This window comes from Mastigoproctus giganteus, chromosome 8 (genome assembly GCF_048544385.1).
Source record: "Mastigoproctus giganteus isolate SK-2022 chromosome 8, ASM4854438v1, whole genome shotgun sequence".
NCBI lineage: Eukaryota > Metazoa > Arthropoda > Arachnida > Uropygi > Thelyphonidae > Mastigoproctus > Mastigoproctus giganteus.
This window is the reverse complement of record NC_143582.1, coordinates 46,725,145-46,742,911: the sequence shown is the minus strand read 5'-3', so window position 1 is coordinate 46,742,911 and position 17,767 is coordinate 46,725,145. Positions and strand designations below refer to the sequence as shown.

General features: G+C 38.5%; 1 protein-coding gene across 1 annotated transcript in view; it reads left to right on the top strand.

Moving 5' to 3' along the window:
* Window positions 1-17,767, top strand: part of LOC150081507 (centrosomal protein of 78 kDa) — a 206,933-nt gene that overhangs the window by 5,966 nt on the left and 183,200 nt on the right. The window contains exon 2 of the mRNA XM_090380226.1: window positions 2,345-2,541. Within this exon, the coding sequence (XP_090236352.1) occupies window positions 2,345-2,541 (197 nt within the window). The remainder of the gene's footprint in view (window positions 1-2,344; window positions 2,542-17,767) is intronic.

The following is a 17,767-nucleotide window of genomic DNA, read 5'->3' as shown; positions in this document are numbered from 1 at the left end:
AGCAAGCTGGCTTTAGGACAGAATTCTCAACTATGGATCACCTTCATGTAATATCACAGCTAATGGAGAAAGCAAATGAATATAAACCACATTATGCCTGGCATTTGTGGATTATGAAAAGGCATTTGACTCTATACAGCATAAGGCAATGTTTCGGGCACTAGAAAGAGAAGGCATAGATACTCCATATATTATGATTTTGAAGAAAATATATGAGAGTGCTACATCCTTTATTAGACTAGACAAAGACAGTAGCAAATTTAAAATCGAGAAAGGAGTTCGACAAGGAGACACAATATCTCCGAAGCTGTTTACTGCTGCCCTTGAGGAAACTTTCAGAAGATTAGACTGGTCGCAGAAAGGAGTCAATGTGAACGGAGAGTACCTAAATCATTTACGATTTGCAGATGACATTGTGGTCATAAGCCACGATCCCAAAGAATTAGAGGAAAATCTTAATCAGTTATGCACAGTTAGTAAGGATTTTGGACTAAAGATGAATATGGCTAAAACAAAAGTAATGATGAACAAGTATGCCACTGAAAGGGAAATAATGATTGAAGGAGCAGTAATTGAAAAGGTGGAGTCATATACTTATCTGGGACAAGTTATTAACTGTAATAATGATAAATGGCTGGAAGTCAAGAGAAGAATAAATTTTGGATGGATAGCATTCAGGAAATATAGTCACATACTGAAGAGCAATATCCCAGTTTGTCTGAAACATAAAATAATGAATCAATGTATACTCCCCACCATGACTTATGGAAGTGAAACTTGGGCACTCACCAAAAGAATGGAAGAGAAGCTAAGAACTACACAGCGAAGAATGGAACGAATTATATTGGGAATCAGACTGTTAGATAAGAAGAGAAACACATGGATTAGGCACCAAACTCAAGTAAAGGACATTCTTATCAAAACTAAAGAACTAAAATGGTCTTGGGCAGGACACATAGCTCGAAGACATGATGACAGATGGACTAAGAAAATAACAGAATGGTACCCAAGAGGATCTAGAAGAAAACCTGGAAGACAAAGGCGGAGATGGATGGATGAAATTCATGAGTTTTTGAGTAGTAAATGGATGGCCAGTGCTCAAAACAGAAGGAACTGGAAAGTTGCTGGAGAGGCCTTCATCCTGCAGTGGATTGAAAATGGCCGATGATGATGATGAAGTGGATGGCCATTGCACAAAACCGAAGGAACTGGAAAGTTGCTGGAGAGGTCATCAGACATTTTCATCAGACATCATCATCAGACATTTTCAATCCTGCAATGGATTGAAAATGTCGATGATGATGATTGGACTAAGTATTACCATTCAGATTTTATGATTTCTAAATTTAAATTTTACATAATCAGCTGCATTTTTCTCAATGAGAAAGTTGTTTCCTATCCTTGGTTTAGCCTAAAAACATAGTCAGTGTATTTCTGAAAAGAACATAAACTGATTTTATTTGAAGATAAAAACAAACAATGGTTGTAGGTGATGGTTGCTTTTTAATGGGTGTATTTTGCTTTACCGAATAGCTAGTTGTGCAAGGGAAGTTATGTGTCGCATCTCCTCCTGCAAATTATGACAAAAGAAATAACGTTTAAAAGAATTATTTAAATAAATTTTGGGATGGAAAGCAGCAATTTCATGATAGAAGTTTAAGGAAAAAAACAAATGTGCAATAATAAATTCATTATCAGAAATTTAAAAAAAGGGATAAGTGAAATGGGAATGGATATTTTGGTTCTTAACTTTGCAGTTTTGGCTGTGTGTTATCAAAGATTAGTTATCAGTAATGTTCAACAATATTGTACGACTGCTATTATTTCAAAAAATTAAAGGTAACAATGTAACTAATAACAGGTGACAGATTCACATAATTTTTATCTTAAAACAAAACAGCAGATACACATATAAATAATTATTTAAAACAGTCTATGTTGTTGATAGTGGAGATAGCTCATGTTAATGAACAATTAACGTGGGCTCATAACTTTCAAGAATAACCTCACAGGTCCAGCACCATCACTGCAGAGTTAACTATCTCTGTATAATTGTATTTTTCTGATTGTAACATCAACACAGCATTGCATATAATGGAGTACAATGCTTGCTGGTGATACCTGTGGAAATTGCTCATTAGCATTTATAGGTAAACTATTATGAAACTTAAATAGCATTTCATAGGTGCCATTTCTATCAACCTTATTTTGTTTGTATAATGTGCTGTCTTCATGAACCCCTCTCCACTGGTTCATAATGTGCTGTCTTCATGAACCAGTGGAGAGTGAAGTACGAGATGTCACTGTATCTAATTAGTCACTGAAATACTTATTTATTTTCCAGGAAAATTGAAGAAAGATGTCCAACAGCTCAATAGACTTCGATATGTAATATTTTCCATCCCTGCAGTATGCCAACCAGAATACCTTCATAATCTTTCTTTGTCTCTCACCCAGTGCCTCAGTAACAGCCACTGTTTGGAGAGTTTGACCTTAGAAGGCTTACATTTGACAAGAAATCACCTTGGATTACTTTCTTCAGTAAGTTTGTTTTAGTGAATTGTTCGGTGTTTCAGTTGGAAATTAAATTATTTTGCAAATGATGTAATTTTTATTTAATTGCTGTGTGTATGGGGAAAAAAAAACCACACTGTAAACAGGCTCAGTCATCATTTAGCTCGGGCATAATTTTAGCATTAGTAGAGGCATATGATGTAAGAAAGCAAGCTTATATAGTATCAGCCAGAAAAAAAAAAAAAAAAAAACCCTCCCTATTTCATCCATTCACTCCAAATGCTTGTTTAGTTCTGCCTTAAACTTATTTAAGTTGTCAACCTCCACTATGACAGATGGAAGTTTGTTCCAACAATCAACCACCTGCTGGTTAAAAGCGAATTTCCAAACATCTATTCTACAACTGTCTTTCCTCAATTTGAATTTATGTACCGTCAGGTGAGTAATCTGAGCAAGAAGAAACCCATCAGCATTGAGCTTGCTCAAACCATTCAAGGCCTTATACACCTCAATCAGATCACCTCGCAGGTGCCTATTCTACAGATGCTACAATTTGCATAAATTAAGCCTTTCTTGGCAACAGCAACCCTTTGTTCCATTCACCAATCTCATTGCCCTTCTCTGTACTCTTTCCAGCAGCTCTTCATCCTTCCTAAAATGTGGCCTCCAGACCTGTATGCAGTACTCAAGGTGTAGCCTGACCATCGCCTTATACATGGGGATAATCACCTTATCCAGGCGCCTCCGTAGCCAGGTGGGCAGGAGCAGCAGTGCATAGCACACGCTTCTTGATTAGACCGGGGTTTGAGCCTGTGAGCCACCAAATATGGATGATGCGGAAAGGTCAGGGAATGACCACCGCATATCCCCGGAGCAATATGGCCTTAGTTGCTAATGCTCCTAAAAACCAAATAACAACAGCAGCAACCTCCTTATCCCTGCAAGCAAAATTCCTGCATATCATTGACAAGACACCATGAGCTACTCTTCCAGCCTGTACACTGCTCAGAAAACTTCATATCTGACTGCACAATTATCTCCAGGTCTTTTTCGTTCTCCACTACCCCAAGTGTAGTACTGCACAGTTGGTATGTTACTCTGAGGTTACTGCTACCCATATGCAGTACATTTACATTTGTTAATGTTAAAGTTCAGGTGCCACCTCTCAGCCCATCTGCTCAACTTTTCTCAATTAATAACCATGCCAACCTTCATATCGTCTGCAAACTTGGACATTAAGCCTGATATATCTTTATCAATGTCGTTGATAAATACAGAAAACAACAATGGGCCCAATACCGAATCCTGAGGGACTCCACCAAAACAAAAAAGTCATGAAGGTCAGTGTCCATTGAATACCACTCTGTGTCTTCTCCCACTCAACCATCACTTAACCCATAGCAGCAGCAGCAGCAGCTTGCTCTTAATGCCATACTGCCCCATTTTGTATAGTAGTCTTCCACGTGCAACAGTATCAAAAGCTTTACTAAAATCGAAGTATATGATATCAAAATTATTTTTTTGCATCCAGTTCCTTTGTAACCACATCATAGTATCCAATGAAATTGGTCAGACAAGACTTTCCCTTAACAAACCCTTGCTGTGTCTGAACTATAACTGCAGTTTTGTCTAGATGATCCTACAGTGCATCTTTAACCAGTGACTCCATTATTTTCCCCGGAACAGAAGTTAGTCTAACAGGTCTGTAATTACTCCTGTTGCCCTTTGGTCCCCCTTTGTGAATTGGGGTCACGTTTGCACATCTCCAGTCCATGGGTACCTCCCCTGAGTCTAAGGAAGCTCTCATAATTATGGCTAACAGCCTGCTCACTTTCTTTGCTGTCTTCTTCAATATAACTGGATAGATCCCATCCACCCCCAGTGCCTTTCTTATTTTTTACTTCAATAGTTCCTCCTCCACTTTGCTCTCAGTTATTACAAAATCATTTAGCTTCTGTCCAGAGTTTGATAAATGTATGGCATTCCCCTCCCTAAATATCTCCTCATGTGTGAGTGTAGATGCAAAATACTCATTCAGTTTGTCAGCTACCTCAACAGGATCATCAACAGTCGAACCATCACTATCAAGTGGATAAATCTGGTTCATTCCCTTCCTTCTAGAGCTTATATAAGTAAAGAAATCTTTGCTGTTTTTCTTTGCATCCTTTGCCAAAGATTTTTCATAATCTGCCTTCGCTTGCCTAACCTCCTTTGTGACTCGATTACAGACTAGCTTATGTCTACCATAGTCATCTGTGTCACCTTATAATTTATATGCATCCTAAGCATTTTTCTTCGCAGCCACGAGTCTCATTAGTTCATCTGACATCCATTTAAGCATAAATCTTGAAAAATATTTTTATTTGGTATGAAAAGCCTAGTAGCTTACAATATTAATTCCTTGAATGCTTCCCATTTAGAATTTGCTGTTGGTAACATCATCAGCTGGTTCCACTGTATAGAATATAAAGATTGTCTGAGACCACTGTATTCACTTTTGCAAAAGCAAAAACCCTTTTCTTTACCCCTGAGGGTAGTTAGATCTTTGAGTAAATCCCACATCAGCACATTCTGATCACTGCCACCTAGTTGTTCCTTTATTTGCAAATACTTAATGCATGAAGAATCACTGCTGATAATCGATCAAGAGTATTACTCCCTCTAGTTGCCTCTTGAACATGCTGCTATAGAAAACAATCATCCAATAAATCCACAAAAGCCTTGTTAGTGTGTGAGTGAACAACCCACAAGTTCCAATCAATATCTGGGAAGTTAAAATTCTCCATTATAAGACAATCTGATTTACTGGCCCACTCTATCTTTCTGTACAGTTGTTCATTGTACTCATCAGAGTCATTAGCCCTATAACACACTCCTACTCTCAATTTTCTTTTCCCAGTTTCTCAATTTTGCTTTCCCTTATGTCACACCAAACTGATTCAACTGCACTGTCCACCAATGTCAACTGGATGCACTTCCTTAGATTTTATGTGTTTCTTAATTAACAACATTAACCCTCCTCCTTTCCTATTCTATCTATCCTTTTTGTGCATATTGTACTCCTCAAATTCCAATTCTGCATTTCTTATATCTGTATGACACCACGTCTCTGATATCCCAACAATATCTGCCTTTGATGTCTTGACCAGCACCTCAAATTATATCAAATTTATTTACTCAACTCCTAGCATTGGTGTTCATGCACCTATTCTTACTCTTAGTTACCCTAACACAGCTCATGTATTTACTTGTCCCATAATGACTCCCAGCAGTCCTTGAAATCCCCAGCACCTTGCTTTCCATGCTCCTGCTCATTCCAATTGAAGTAATGCAAGAATCACTTTCACCTCTGCCTGCGGCTACTGTTAATCTATTAGTCTGTGAATCCTGCAAAGTTAGCATTTTTCCTGCCCACTTAACACTTCCTCGATAGCATCAGCATTTATACTATACTATACTAGTAGATAGGAAGGCTTTCCACCTGGAAACGGGAGGTTAATTGGCTAGAGGGAGCACCCCTGTGGGAGGGGGACTGTTAAGAACAGAGAAAGATATGTGATGGTAGAATTTAACTGGCAAAAACTCTCCCATTTCCACCTCAGGTTGGGAGGTGGGAATGGGAAAGGGAAAGAGGGATTGTAGGGGAATAAAGTCATAGGGCTAGGGTACACTAAGTGGGGAAGGAGATTGCATTGTGGACATGTAGTGCTCGTCTGTTAGTAGTACCACACTGGTCAGGCGAGCTGAAACCAGTGTTAGCATACCCCATGCCTAAGATCAGGGGCATAGCATCAGCAAGGCAAGTGAGGGATTTCCTAATAGGTTGTCCCCACTTGAACAAATTGCAGGGCATTGTTAGAACAATGCACACAATTTACATGCACTCAGCCAAATTACACACCTGTCATATTTACATTTACGCATTCACACACTTTTTTTTAATGTATTTAGGGGAAGAATGAATAACAGCACATAGCACAACATTCTCACACATTTGTTGTCTTCATTCATCATATAGACAGACAGAACAGATAGGTGCCACTTAAATATGACACCTACCAAGACATCACATTTTACATTATTTTTTATTTTTTTAAAATACTAATCACAGCATTCATTCAATGACTACATAGTTTGCACAGGTGATCTGATATTCACTGACATTTATAAAACTTCACCAGCAAGAATAGTCAATTTTTTTTTTTTTTAATTATTTTTAATATAACATTTCTAGGACATTCTTATTCATTCCCCATTTTCAGAAACAGAAAGGACAGGCAGGATATTAGGAAGAGGGGGATTGGGTTATGCTATTAGTTAAGAAGCACAGTCATAGTTAAAATCTCAACTTAGATTTTAAGGCAGTGCATCCAGTTGGCCAATAAAATGTTGAGATAGTTTGGTGTGATATAAAAACCGGGAAAACAAAAACAAGAATAGGAGTGTGTTATAGGCCTAATGATTGTGATGAGTGAATAACTGAACAGGCATATAGAGTATAAAGCCAATAAATCAAATGTCTTATAATGGGGAAACTTTAACTTTCCAGATATTGGCTGGAACTTGTGGGTTGGTCACTCAGACACTAGCAAGACTTTTGTGGGTTTTTTGGATGACTGTTTTCCAAGGTAGCATATCAGAGATGCAACAAGAGAGAGAACAATACTCTTGATCTGATTATCAACAGTGATTCGTCATGCATTAAGAATCTACAAATAAAAGAATCACTAAGTGACAGTGATCACAGTGTACTGATGTGGAATTTACTTAAAAATGAAACTACCATTAAAGAAGGGTTTTTGCTTTTATGGAGACTACAGTGGTCTGAGACAGTTTTTAAATTCTATACAATGGGACCAACTGATGATGTTATCATCAGCAAATTCTAAATGCGAAGCATTCAAGGAATTAATCTTGGAAGCTACTAGGCTTTTCACACCAACTAAGAAATAGTGTTCAAGGCTTACACTTAAATGGATGTCAGATGAACTAATGAGGCTCGTTACAGAGAATAAAAATGCATGGGACGCATATAAATTATCAAGTGATACAGAAGCCTATGGTAAATATAAACTAATCCGTAATCAAGTCGCAAAGGAGGTTAGGCAAGTGAAGGCAGATTACAAGAAATCTTTGGCAGATGATCCAAAGAAAAACAGCAGACTTCTTTACTTATATAAATACTAGAAGGAAGAGAATGAATCATATTGGTCTGCTTGATATCAATGGTTCAACTGTTGATGATCCTGCTAAGGTTGCTGATAAACTGAATAAGTATTTTTCATCTACATTCACACATGAGGAATTCTGTAGGAGAGTGGATGCCAGAAGTTTATTAAACTCTAACAGTGATCTAAATGATTTTTTTAATAACTAGACTTCAGATTATATGCAATTGCATAAGTGCAAATGCGTATTGTGGCCAATTGTAGGCATTAGTGCATATAAATACATATACTACAAATATTACAAGGAATACTGCACATTCCTTAACTTGATCATTTTTTTCAAATGTTGATCTCGGAACTACATAACAAGTCACTGTATTGCAATTAAATTAGCACGGGATAATGTTTCATTGAGCATGGGAAAATTTCTGAAAATGGAGTGGAAAACGTTTTAATGCTATTTTGCTATTCATTCTCATGATATTGACTACATCAAATCAAATGTTTTCCTTAAATATGACAAAAATTAAATCTGTTACAAAACTTCGTATGGAATTGTCAATCACAGAAAAGATTTTACTATGGATGGCATTATTGTGTTCTGTGTTGTATGCAAAAAGAATGTTCAACCAACATCTGAAAATAGTATCGCACATTATGGCCAAGTAAAGGAAAAGCAAGGAAAAATTTCCGGAACAGTTGCTTTTAACCAATCCATGTACTTCAAAAGAAGAGAAAAGTAATTCTTCAAAGGCCTTGGTAAGCAGCAATATCCCTTTCAATAAGTTAAACAGTCGAGACTTCAAGTAATTTTTGAAAAAAATATTGTCTGAATCAAAATATTCCAGATGAATCTACCTTGAGAAAGAATTACCTTAATGCTATTTATGACTACATTATTCATGATATTTGTCAAGAGAAAACTATTCTATTGATGAAATAATAGATGTTTATGGCTGCTATAAGTGGAAAATTAGACGCAGAACCATCACGTCCATATTTACTTGCTTTTAAGGCCCTTGAAAAGGTGAATTACTCTACAGTAGCAAGATTTTGTTACAATTCTTTGTAGTTTTCATGGCCAGAATCGACCCATAGCAAAGAGTCTGTGTTTTCGTTAATGATGTTGCTTCATATATGGTAAATAAGCCTCTTCTGCGTTACAAGTTTTCTATCCATATTTGATCCATGTTAGTTGCTTAGTCCATGGCTTACATAGGTTGGCAGAGGCAATTCGGGAGAATTTTTGCAAAATTAACAAACTTATTTCTGGCATAAAAAAGATTTTGTCAAAAGCACCTTCGAGATTTAGCAATTTACAGAAATATGCTACCTACTCTTTTCTCTCCCACCTGAACCTATTCTCACAAAATGGGAAACATGGTTACAAGCATTTTATGCTAAAAAATTTTGATTCTGTAAAAGAATTTGTTGATTCCTTGGATAGTACGCATTCAACAGCGATTGGTAGTTCTAAGGTAATTCTTTCTGATTCTTTAGCTAGAAAACATCAATTGTTCATCCAGAACAATTTCAGCTGGTTACCTAGTTGTATAACCAAACATGAAACGTGGGGACTTTCTTTGAGCAGTGCAATTGGAGAGATGGAAAGGGTTGAATTGCAAATTTCATCCATGTCTGGAGGCATAGGAGTGGAAATAAGAACAAAATACAATACAGTCTGTCCCGGCCCCGGGTGCCAAGCGAATTCGAGGTCAAGCGATATTTCTGCAATCCATAGAGTGATCAAAAGCAACTAAAGTTATTTCTAAGTTCCTAATTTTCTCTTAGCAATCTTATTTTTCAATCCATTCTATACTTGAAAAGACACAAGTTAGAACACAGAAAGGAAACTCACCTTTCTTTATTTATCCATATATTTCTAGTTCACTAACCAACTAACACTTAAACCGCTTGGCCTCCTAGTGGCACTGCTCCTGCCTCCCTGTGGCGGGACCGGAAACCTTGGCAGATAAGTCCTCTTGCCAAGGGCTAAAAGGAGCAAACCTGGCAAATACAGACCATGTAGACACGGAAAACAAAAACCCAAAGAGACAGAAGACTGACCGGATGGAGCACCCTGCCAATCTTTCTTAATTTTCCATTCTTTAAGTAGTCAGCCTATGAGTAATTTGTCTCCTTTTGTCATACAAAAACATCTGGAGGGTATTGCAGATCTCCCAAGACAGTGAAGAGACTGCAATCGGGAGACCTTTTAATAGAAATCATGAATCAAAGACCTTCTGAAAAGCTTTTACAACTAACAGGCTTTGCTGGAATTCCTGTAAAAATATCTCCTCATGCAATCCTAAATTCATCTAAGGGTGTCATATCTAGTTGGGATTTATTAAATGTCACCGAGGAGGAAATAACCCAAGAACTGTAGGAACAGAATGTAATAGAAGGAAAAAAGATAATCAACTGGCACTTACCAGAAATATTATTCTCACCTTCAATACTGCCAACTTCTCTTTTAGATGCTATAAATGCCAAAAGTATGGCCATTCTCAAATTGTATGTGGAGGAATTCCTGCCTGCCCTAACTATGGATCCTCAGACCACATACAAAATGATTGCGCAGCTACAAAAAATGACCTGTCCAAATTGCAAAAGTGACCATCCTGCATATTCCAAGACATGTGAAAAGTGGAAAACAGAGAAAAAAATAGTAAAATACAAGGTTGAAAACAAAGTCAGTTACCAAGAAGCGAGAAAACTAGTTGCACCAACTATAAAAGGCGCCTCCGTAGCCAGGTGGGAAGGAGCAGCAGTGCATAGCACACGCTTCTTGATTAGACCGGGGTTCGAGCCCATCCACCAAATATGGAGGATGCGGAAAGGTCAGGGAATGACCACAGCATATTCTGGAGCAATATGGCCTTAGTTGCTGATGCTCCTAAAAACCGAATAACTAACTAACTAACCAACTATAAACCAAAATATTACCCATGCAAATACTGTAAAAAAAATATCAAGCAGTCTCCGTTCAAACTGATGTCACAGTCCCTACTAATAAATCGATTTCTGACTGGGCTAGAAATGTCCTCTCTGAGCTACCACCAACTGTACGCAAGCAACAATCCAAGACCACAGACCAAGCAAATAATACTCCTCTGTCAATACCAGTGGCATCTCCTTCTCCAGTGATTGCTACCACATCTCGTATTACAAACACAAATGCTATGAAAAAATTCAGGACACAACCATGGATACAGATGGCACATCTATACAGGAAGATCCTGTTTTAGAAATCCATGCCAAAGAAGAAGAAATGGACACTGGTCGGCCAGTTTTCCTAACAAAAGACTAGCAGAAATTGGAACGCCATAAACCAATCACCTTCAAAAAAGCAGTCAGAATCAGCTCCATCAACTTAAAACAAATAATGCCTTGTATTTAATAATACAGTGGAACTGCAGAGACTTTCGTTGCAATACAGACGATATCCAAGATCTAGTTAATCGATTTTCTCCAGTGGCTCTTTGTCTTCAGGAAACTTACCTAACCCTGCAAATTTCTCCTTCGATAAAGAACTATTGCCTTTATCGAAGAGATTGAAATACAGCTAATGCTGCCCATGGTGGTGTGGCAATCCTAGTAAATTCAAAGATCCCAACTAAACATATACCACTTCAAATGGAAATAGAAGCTGTTGCTGTTCGTATAACTCTCCATATTGCAATAACACTTGTCTCAATCTACCTACAGCCAAACCATTTTTACTTTTTAAAAGATCTTGAAGACCTCTTCATACAGATGCCTCCACCAATCTGTATTTTAGGGGACTTTAATGAGCACCACCCCTTATGGGGCGCTACAAAATTAGATAGGCGGGGTCGACTAATTGAAAGCTTTTTAGAGGCACTAAATCTCACCATACTTAATACTGGTGTACCCACACACGTACAGCTCCCAACTGGACACACCTCAGCAATAGATCTCTCAATATGTTCTCCAGTACTGGTTCCAACCATAGAGTGGTACCTAATAAATAATCCCATCGGCAGTGATCACTTCCCAATAGTATGCAACTTCTTGATAGCACTGACTCCTCTAGCTCAACCCTGCAGAAAATGGAAATTTGTCTGAGCAAACTGGGCAAAATTGCAGTCATCAATATCTTTCGATGAGGGAAAAATTCGTCTCCAGCCTATTGATGATGTGACAGAATACATCACATCACATCGCATCTCCTAAATGTGGCTAATGACACAATACCAATATCAAATTCCCCGGGCCGTAAGCATTATAAGTATTGGTGGAATGAGGAATGCACAAAAGCAAAAAAAGCAAAAAATAAAGCCTGGAATTTGTTTTGGCAATATCCAACCACAACCAATCTGATAAATTATAAGAAGTCAAAGGCAAAATCACGTTTCATACAAAGACAAGTTAAGAAGGAATCCTGGACTTGTTTTGCATCCAGCAGAAACACTGACAGCAAAGTAATTTGGAAAAAAATTAGACAGCTTTCTGGTAAGTTTCCAACAACACCTTCACCAAACCTCTCCTGGAATGGGCAAGAGCTGTCTAATCCTTTGGATATAGCTAATGCTTTCGGCAATACATTTGCTGAAATCCAGCAGCATCAGCTTATACTACATCTTTTCAGCGAATTAAAAACACATCAGAACAGCATTCTATTAACTTTAAAACTGCCCGTCTTCTACCTTATAACAAACCTCTGCAATATTCTGAATGCTTGCATGCTATTAGAACGGTTCATAATGGTGCTGCCAGACCAGATGGGATCTATTATGTTATGCTACAACATATTGATGAAAAAGCTTTGAGCCTCCTCCTGGTCTTTTACAACTGTATTTTTTTAGAAAATATTTATTCGGCTTCTTGGCATCATTCTACTGTTTTGGCTTTCTTAAAACCTGGAAAAGATCCAACCAACCATAGCTACACACTGATATCTCTCTCAAGCTGCCTTAGCAAAATCCTTGAAAAAATTGTCCGGATTAGACTCGTCTGGATCATAGAATCAGAACAGTTAATGGGCCATACTCAATATGGCTTTCGTCAAAACAGGTCATGCTTGGACCTTATGGTTAAGACAGAATTTGCCATTCGTAATGCCTTTGTTAAATGCGAACACCTAGTAATGGTTTCAGTAGATATAGAGAAGGCTTTTGACACCACCTGGTGGCATGGCATACTTAGAGATCTTTACTCTCGTGGTCTATGGGGCAACCTTTCTATAGTTGTGAAGAATTTTCTACATACTAGATTATTTCAAGTTCGATACCAACATGCGCTTTCTACAACGTTTATTCAAGAAGAAGGTGTTCCTCAGGGATCAGTACTGAGTGCCACTCTTTTCACTCTTAGAATAGATTCCATCACTGAACAACTTCCAAATACAGTGGAAACTTATCTTTATGTAGATGACCTTTCTTGTCTCCTGCCATTCCTAAAACATGAGATCTACTGAAAGACAGCTTCAAATATCTCTTAATAAAATACAGCAGTCGACTCTCGTAGCAGAAAACAGTTGCTATCCATTTCTGTAGACAACGCGTTTCACCTGGATCCTGAACTTTAACTCTCTAATATACCCATCCCAGTCACTAATAACATCCGATTTCTAGGTTTAATTCTAGACAATAAATTAAACTTCATAGAGCTTGTTAAAAATATACGTACTTGCTGTCTAAAAAAGATGAACATACTCAGAGCTATATCTGCCCAAACATGGGGTGCAGATCATACCTCCCTGCTTCGTCTATACAGGGCTTTAATCAGATCACGTCTGGATTATGGAGCTGCCATCTATGATTCTGCCAGAGCAAGTGCATTGCGCTGGCTTTACCCAGTTCAACACAGTGCTTTAAGAATTGCACTTTGTGCATTCAGACATTGCCAGCCCACAGTCTCTCTACATTGATGCTCACGAGCCCCCACTAAGTTTATGTAGGAAAGCACTGTTGCTGAAGTATGTTGTTAAGATACAAAGTTGTGCGTTGCATCCCATTCAGTCATGTCTATTCAATCCACCGTTAGAAAACCATTACAGAAATAAACCTAGCATAGTGAAGCCAGCTGGTCTTTGCCTTCTTGAACTAATGCAGGTTTGGAATGTTTCTATCCATTCCGTACAACAGATAGAAGGCGCCTCTGTAGCCAGGTGGACAGGAGCAGCAGTGCGTAGCGCACACTTCTTGATTAGACCGGGGTTCGAGCCCGTGACCACCAAATACGGAGGATGTGGAAAGGTCAGGAAATGACCACCACATATCCCCGGAGCAATATCGCCTTAGTTGCTAATGCTCCTAAAAACCAAATAACAACAACAACAGATAGAAACTTGCTTTCAACCACCATGGGATCCTCTTCCTATATCACTCTGTGACACTCAACTGTGCCAATGGGGAAAGAGTGTTTTACCAGTATCCACTATCAAATAACTTCATGCAGTTCACACTCAACGATATACTGATTTTCCCCCAATTTATACAGATGGGTCTAAATGTAATTCAAACAGAGCATCCGCAGTGTTTTCGAATACCATTATTTCAGCGTCCCTCCCATCTGAATTCAGTATATTCTCAGTGGAATTATATGCAATTAAACTGGTCTTAGAAAACTCTGTTCTGACTGTTCTTTATTACTTCTTGATTAGACCGGGGTTCGAGCCCGTGACCACCAAATACCATTTGAATACCATTATTTCAGCGTCCCTCCCATCTGAATTCAGTATATTCTCAGTGGAATTATATGCAATTAAACTGGTCTTAGAAAACTCTGTTCTGACTGTTCTTTATTACTTCTTGATTAGACCGGGGTTCGAGCTCGTGACCACCAAATATGGAGGATGTGAAAAGGTTTATTTATTTATTTATACTGATCCCTCAGTTGAGCTGAGGGAATCAGTATAAATGCATGGCAAATTGTTGTGAAAAAATGATGCCCTTTCACACTACAAACGTAGTTTCTTCGTTTAAGAGTTTTCTATGGTGTATTTACACCAATATTATATAGATTATTTATACTCTTAAACATATGATGCCTTGTTGCATTGACTTTCACTCAAACATTATAATGATATTGATGAAGGTATATCAGGCTTAATATCTTAACCTTTGACTCATCCACAAACTTAATATCTTAAGTTTGTGGATGAGTCAAAGGTTGGCAGAGTCGTTAATGACAGTAATGAAAGTATGTTGCTGCAACAAGATCTCAATAAATTTGGCAGATGGGCTGAGAAGTGGCAGTTGAAACTTAACGTTGACAAAAGCAAAGTACTGCATTATGGGTAGTAATCCCAGAGTAACGTACCAACTGTGTTTACTACACTCAGGGTAGTGTAAAATGAAAAAGTCCTGGGGTAATTGTGCAGTTAGATAGGAAGTTCTCTGAGCAGTGCAGAAAGGCTGCCAGAACAGCTCATGGGGTTTTGTCAGTGATATACAGGAATTTTGATAGCAAGGATAAGGCTATCCCATGGTTATCCCATTGTATAATGTAATGGTCAGGCCATATCTTGAGTACTGCATACAGGTCTGGAGTTCTCATTTTAGGAAGGATGTGGAGCTGCAGAATAGATGTGTGGAAGCTTGCCTCTAACCGGTGGGTGGTTGATTGCTGAAACAAACTTCCAGCTGTTGTTGTGGAAGTGGATAGCTTGAATAAATTCAAGGAAGAACTAGACAAACTATTAGAAGGATAAGTGAAATGGGAAGGTTTTTTTTTTTTTTTTTTTGCTGGTGCTGTATACGCTTGCTTTCTCACATCATTTGCCACTGCTAATACTAAAGCTCAGCCGAAACATGATCCCAGAAGCATCTGAAACAAAATTCTTGGGATTTATATTTGATAACAAGTGGCGTACAGATCATTGCACGTTGCTTCAAATTTACTGTGCACCCCTTCGTTCTAAATTAGTTTATGGCTCACAGGTAGAAACAGCCTACTGCAGTGGCTTGACCTAGTCCAGCATCAGGCCATTCATATTGCCTGATGGTGCATTCTGTACATCTCTTGTGCAGTCTATATGTTGAAACAACCAAACCATCCTTGTTTCTTTGATGAAAGCGATTGCCATTACAGTACACCTCTAAACTGAAATCCCTGTCCGACTGCCCCACATGGGCATCTGTTTCTGAGCCATGTTGGAAAACCTCTACAACAGCCACTGTAGAGGTTTTCAGCAGCCAAGACTGCTCACTGCCTCTTTGATATTTGTATCCAAGATTTACTAAGAGAGGTTGAACATCATGGTAGTCAATGTAGCTGAGTCATCAAGCAACTACCACCACTCTTGAAATGCTTGAATACCATAATGAAACTACTATATTAAAAACTGGGAAAGGCCACCAAGCTGAATCAGACTTCTTGCGTGTCTTCACTGATGGCTCAAGGTCAGCGTCATTTCAACTTTACCATCTTCCCAGATAACACTATATCTGAGAAGCTCCCTGACAAATGCAACCAGTGGCGTGTTATCCTATAGGCAAAAAAAGACATCTGCCTAGGGCCCCAATTAGGCCCAAAATCACTGTTTCAAAAACTCATTGCTATTCTGCACTAATTTTTTAAGTGATTTTTATCAGAAACTGAACTTTCTCCTACCCAAGATCAGTGATTTTTACTTGAAGATTAATTTTAAAATTACGTTTTTTTCTTTCAAAAATGGTTTTACTGATTTTGATGAAATTTTATATTTAGTTTTTATGTCATAAAATTTGTTTTGTTGTCACAATGAAATGAAATTGAAGATGTTCTTTATTGGTTTTTTTTTAGATGGGGCCCCATGAAGGTATAACATGCCACTGAATGCAACATATACTCAGCAAGTTATATGCTATAGAATTAGCCTTGGGCAACATTAAAACCTACAATTTCCAAAAGTCTATCTTTTGTACAAATTGGAACAGAATGGTATTAAGGGTAAGTTGCTACAATGGATAAAAGGATGGTTAAGTGGGAGAAGACAGAGGGTGGTAATCAGTGGGCTCTGCTCTTCGTGGACTAATGTTATTAGTGGAGTCCCACAGGGTTCGGTGTTGGGTCCACTGTTGTTTTGTATATTTATCAATGATATTGATGAAGGTTTATCAGGCTTAGTGTCGAAGTTTGCAGATGATACAAAGGTTGACAGGGTTGTTAATGACAGTAATGGCAGTGTGCTACTGCAAAAATAGGCACCTCCGTAGCCAGGTGGGAAGGAGCAGCAGTGTACATGCTGTACGTAGCACACGCTTCTTGATTAGACTGGGGTTCGAGCACATCACCTCCAAATACGGAGGATGCGGAAAGGTCAGGGAATGACCACCGCATATCCCGGAGCAATATGGCCTTAGTTGCTAATGCTCCTAAAAACCAAAACAAGCTATTGCAACAGGATCTAGATAATTTGGGCAGATGGGCTAAGAAGTGGCAACTGAAGTTTAACCTTGACAAATGCAAAGTACTGCATATGGGTAGAAGTAACCCAAGAGAAAAGTACCAACTGTGTGGTGTACTACACTTAAGGTGTTAGAAAATGAAAAAGACCTGGGAGTAATTGTGCAGTCAGATATGAAGTTTTCTAAACAATGCAGACAGACTGCCAGGGCAGGTCATGGGGTTTTGTCAATGATATATAGGAATTTTGCTAGCAGGGAAAAGGTGGTGATTGTCCCTCTGTATAAGGCAATGGTCAGGCCACACCTTGTGGCCTGACCATTGTACAGGTCTGAAGGCCTCATTTTAGGAAGGATGTCGATTTGCTTGAGTGTATACAGAGAAGGGCAACAAGATTGGTGAGGGGAATGAAGGGATCCTCTTACCAAGAGAAGCTTAAGTTCTGCAAATTGCAGTGGCTGGAGACTAGGCACCTGTGCAGTGATCTGATTGAGGTGTATAAGGCCTTGAATGGGTTGAGCATGCTGAATTCTGATGGGATCCTTCCACTTGTTCAGATTACGAACCTAACGGGGCATAAATTCAAATTAAGAAAAGACAGATGTGCGGAAATTTGCCTTTAGCCAGCAGGTGGTTAATTGCTGGAACAAACTTCCATTTGTCGTTGTGAAAGTTGATAGGTTGAATAAATTTAAGGAGGAACTGGACAGGCATTTGGAGGGAATGGTGTG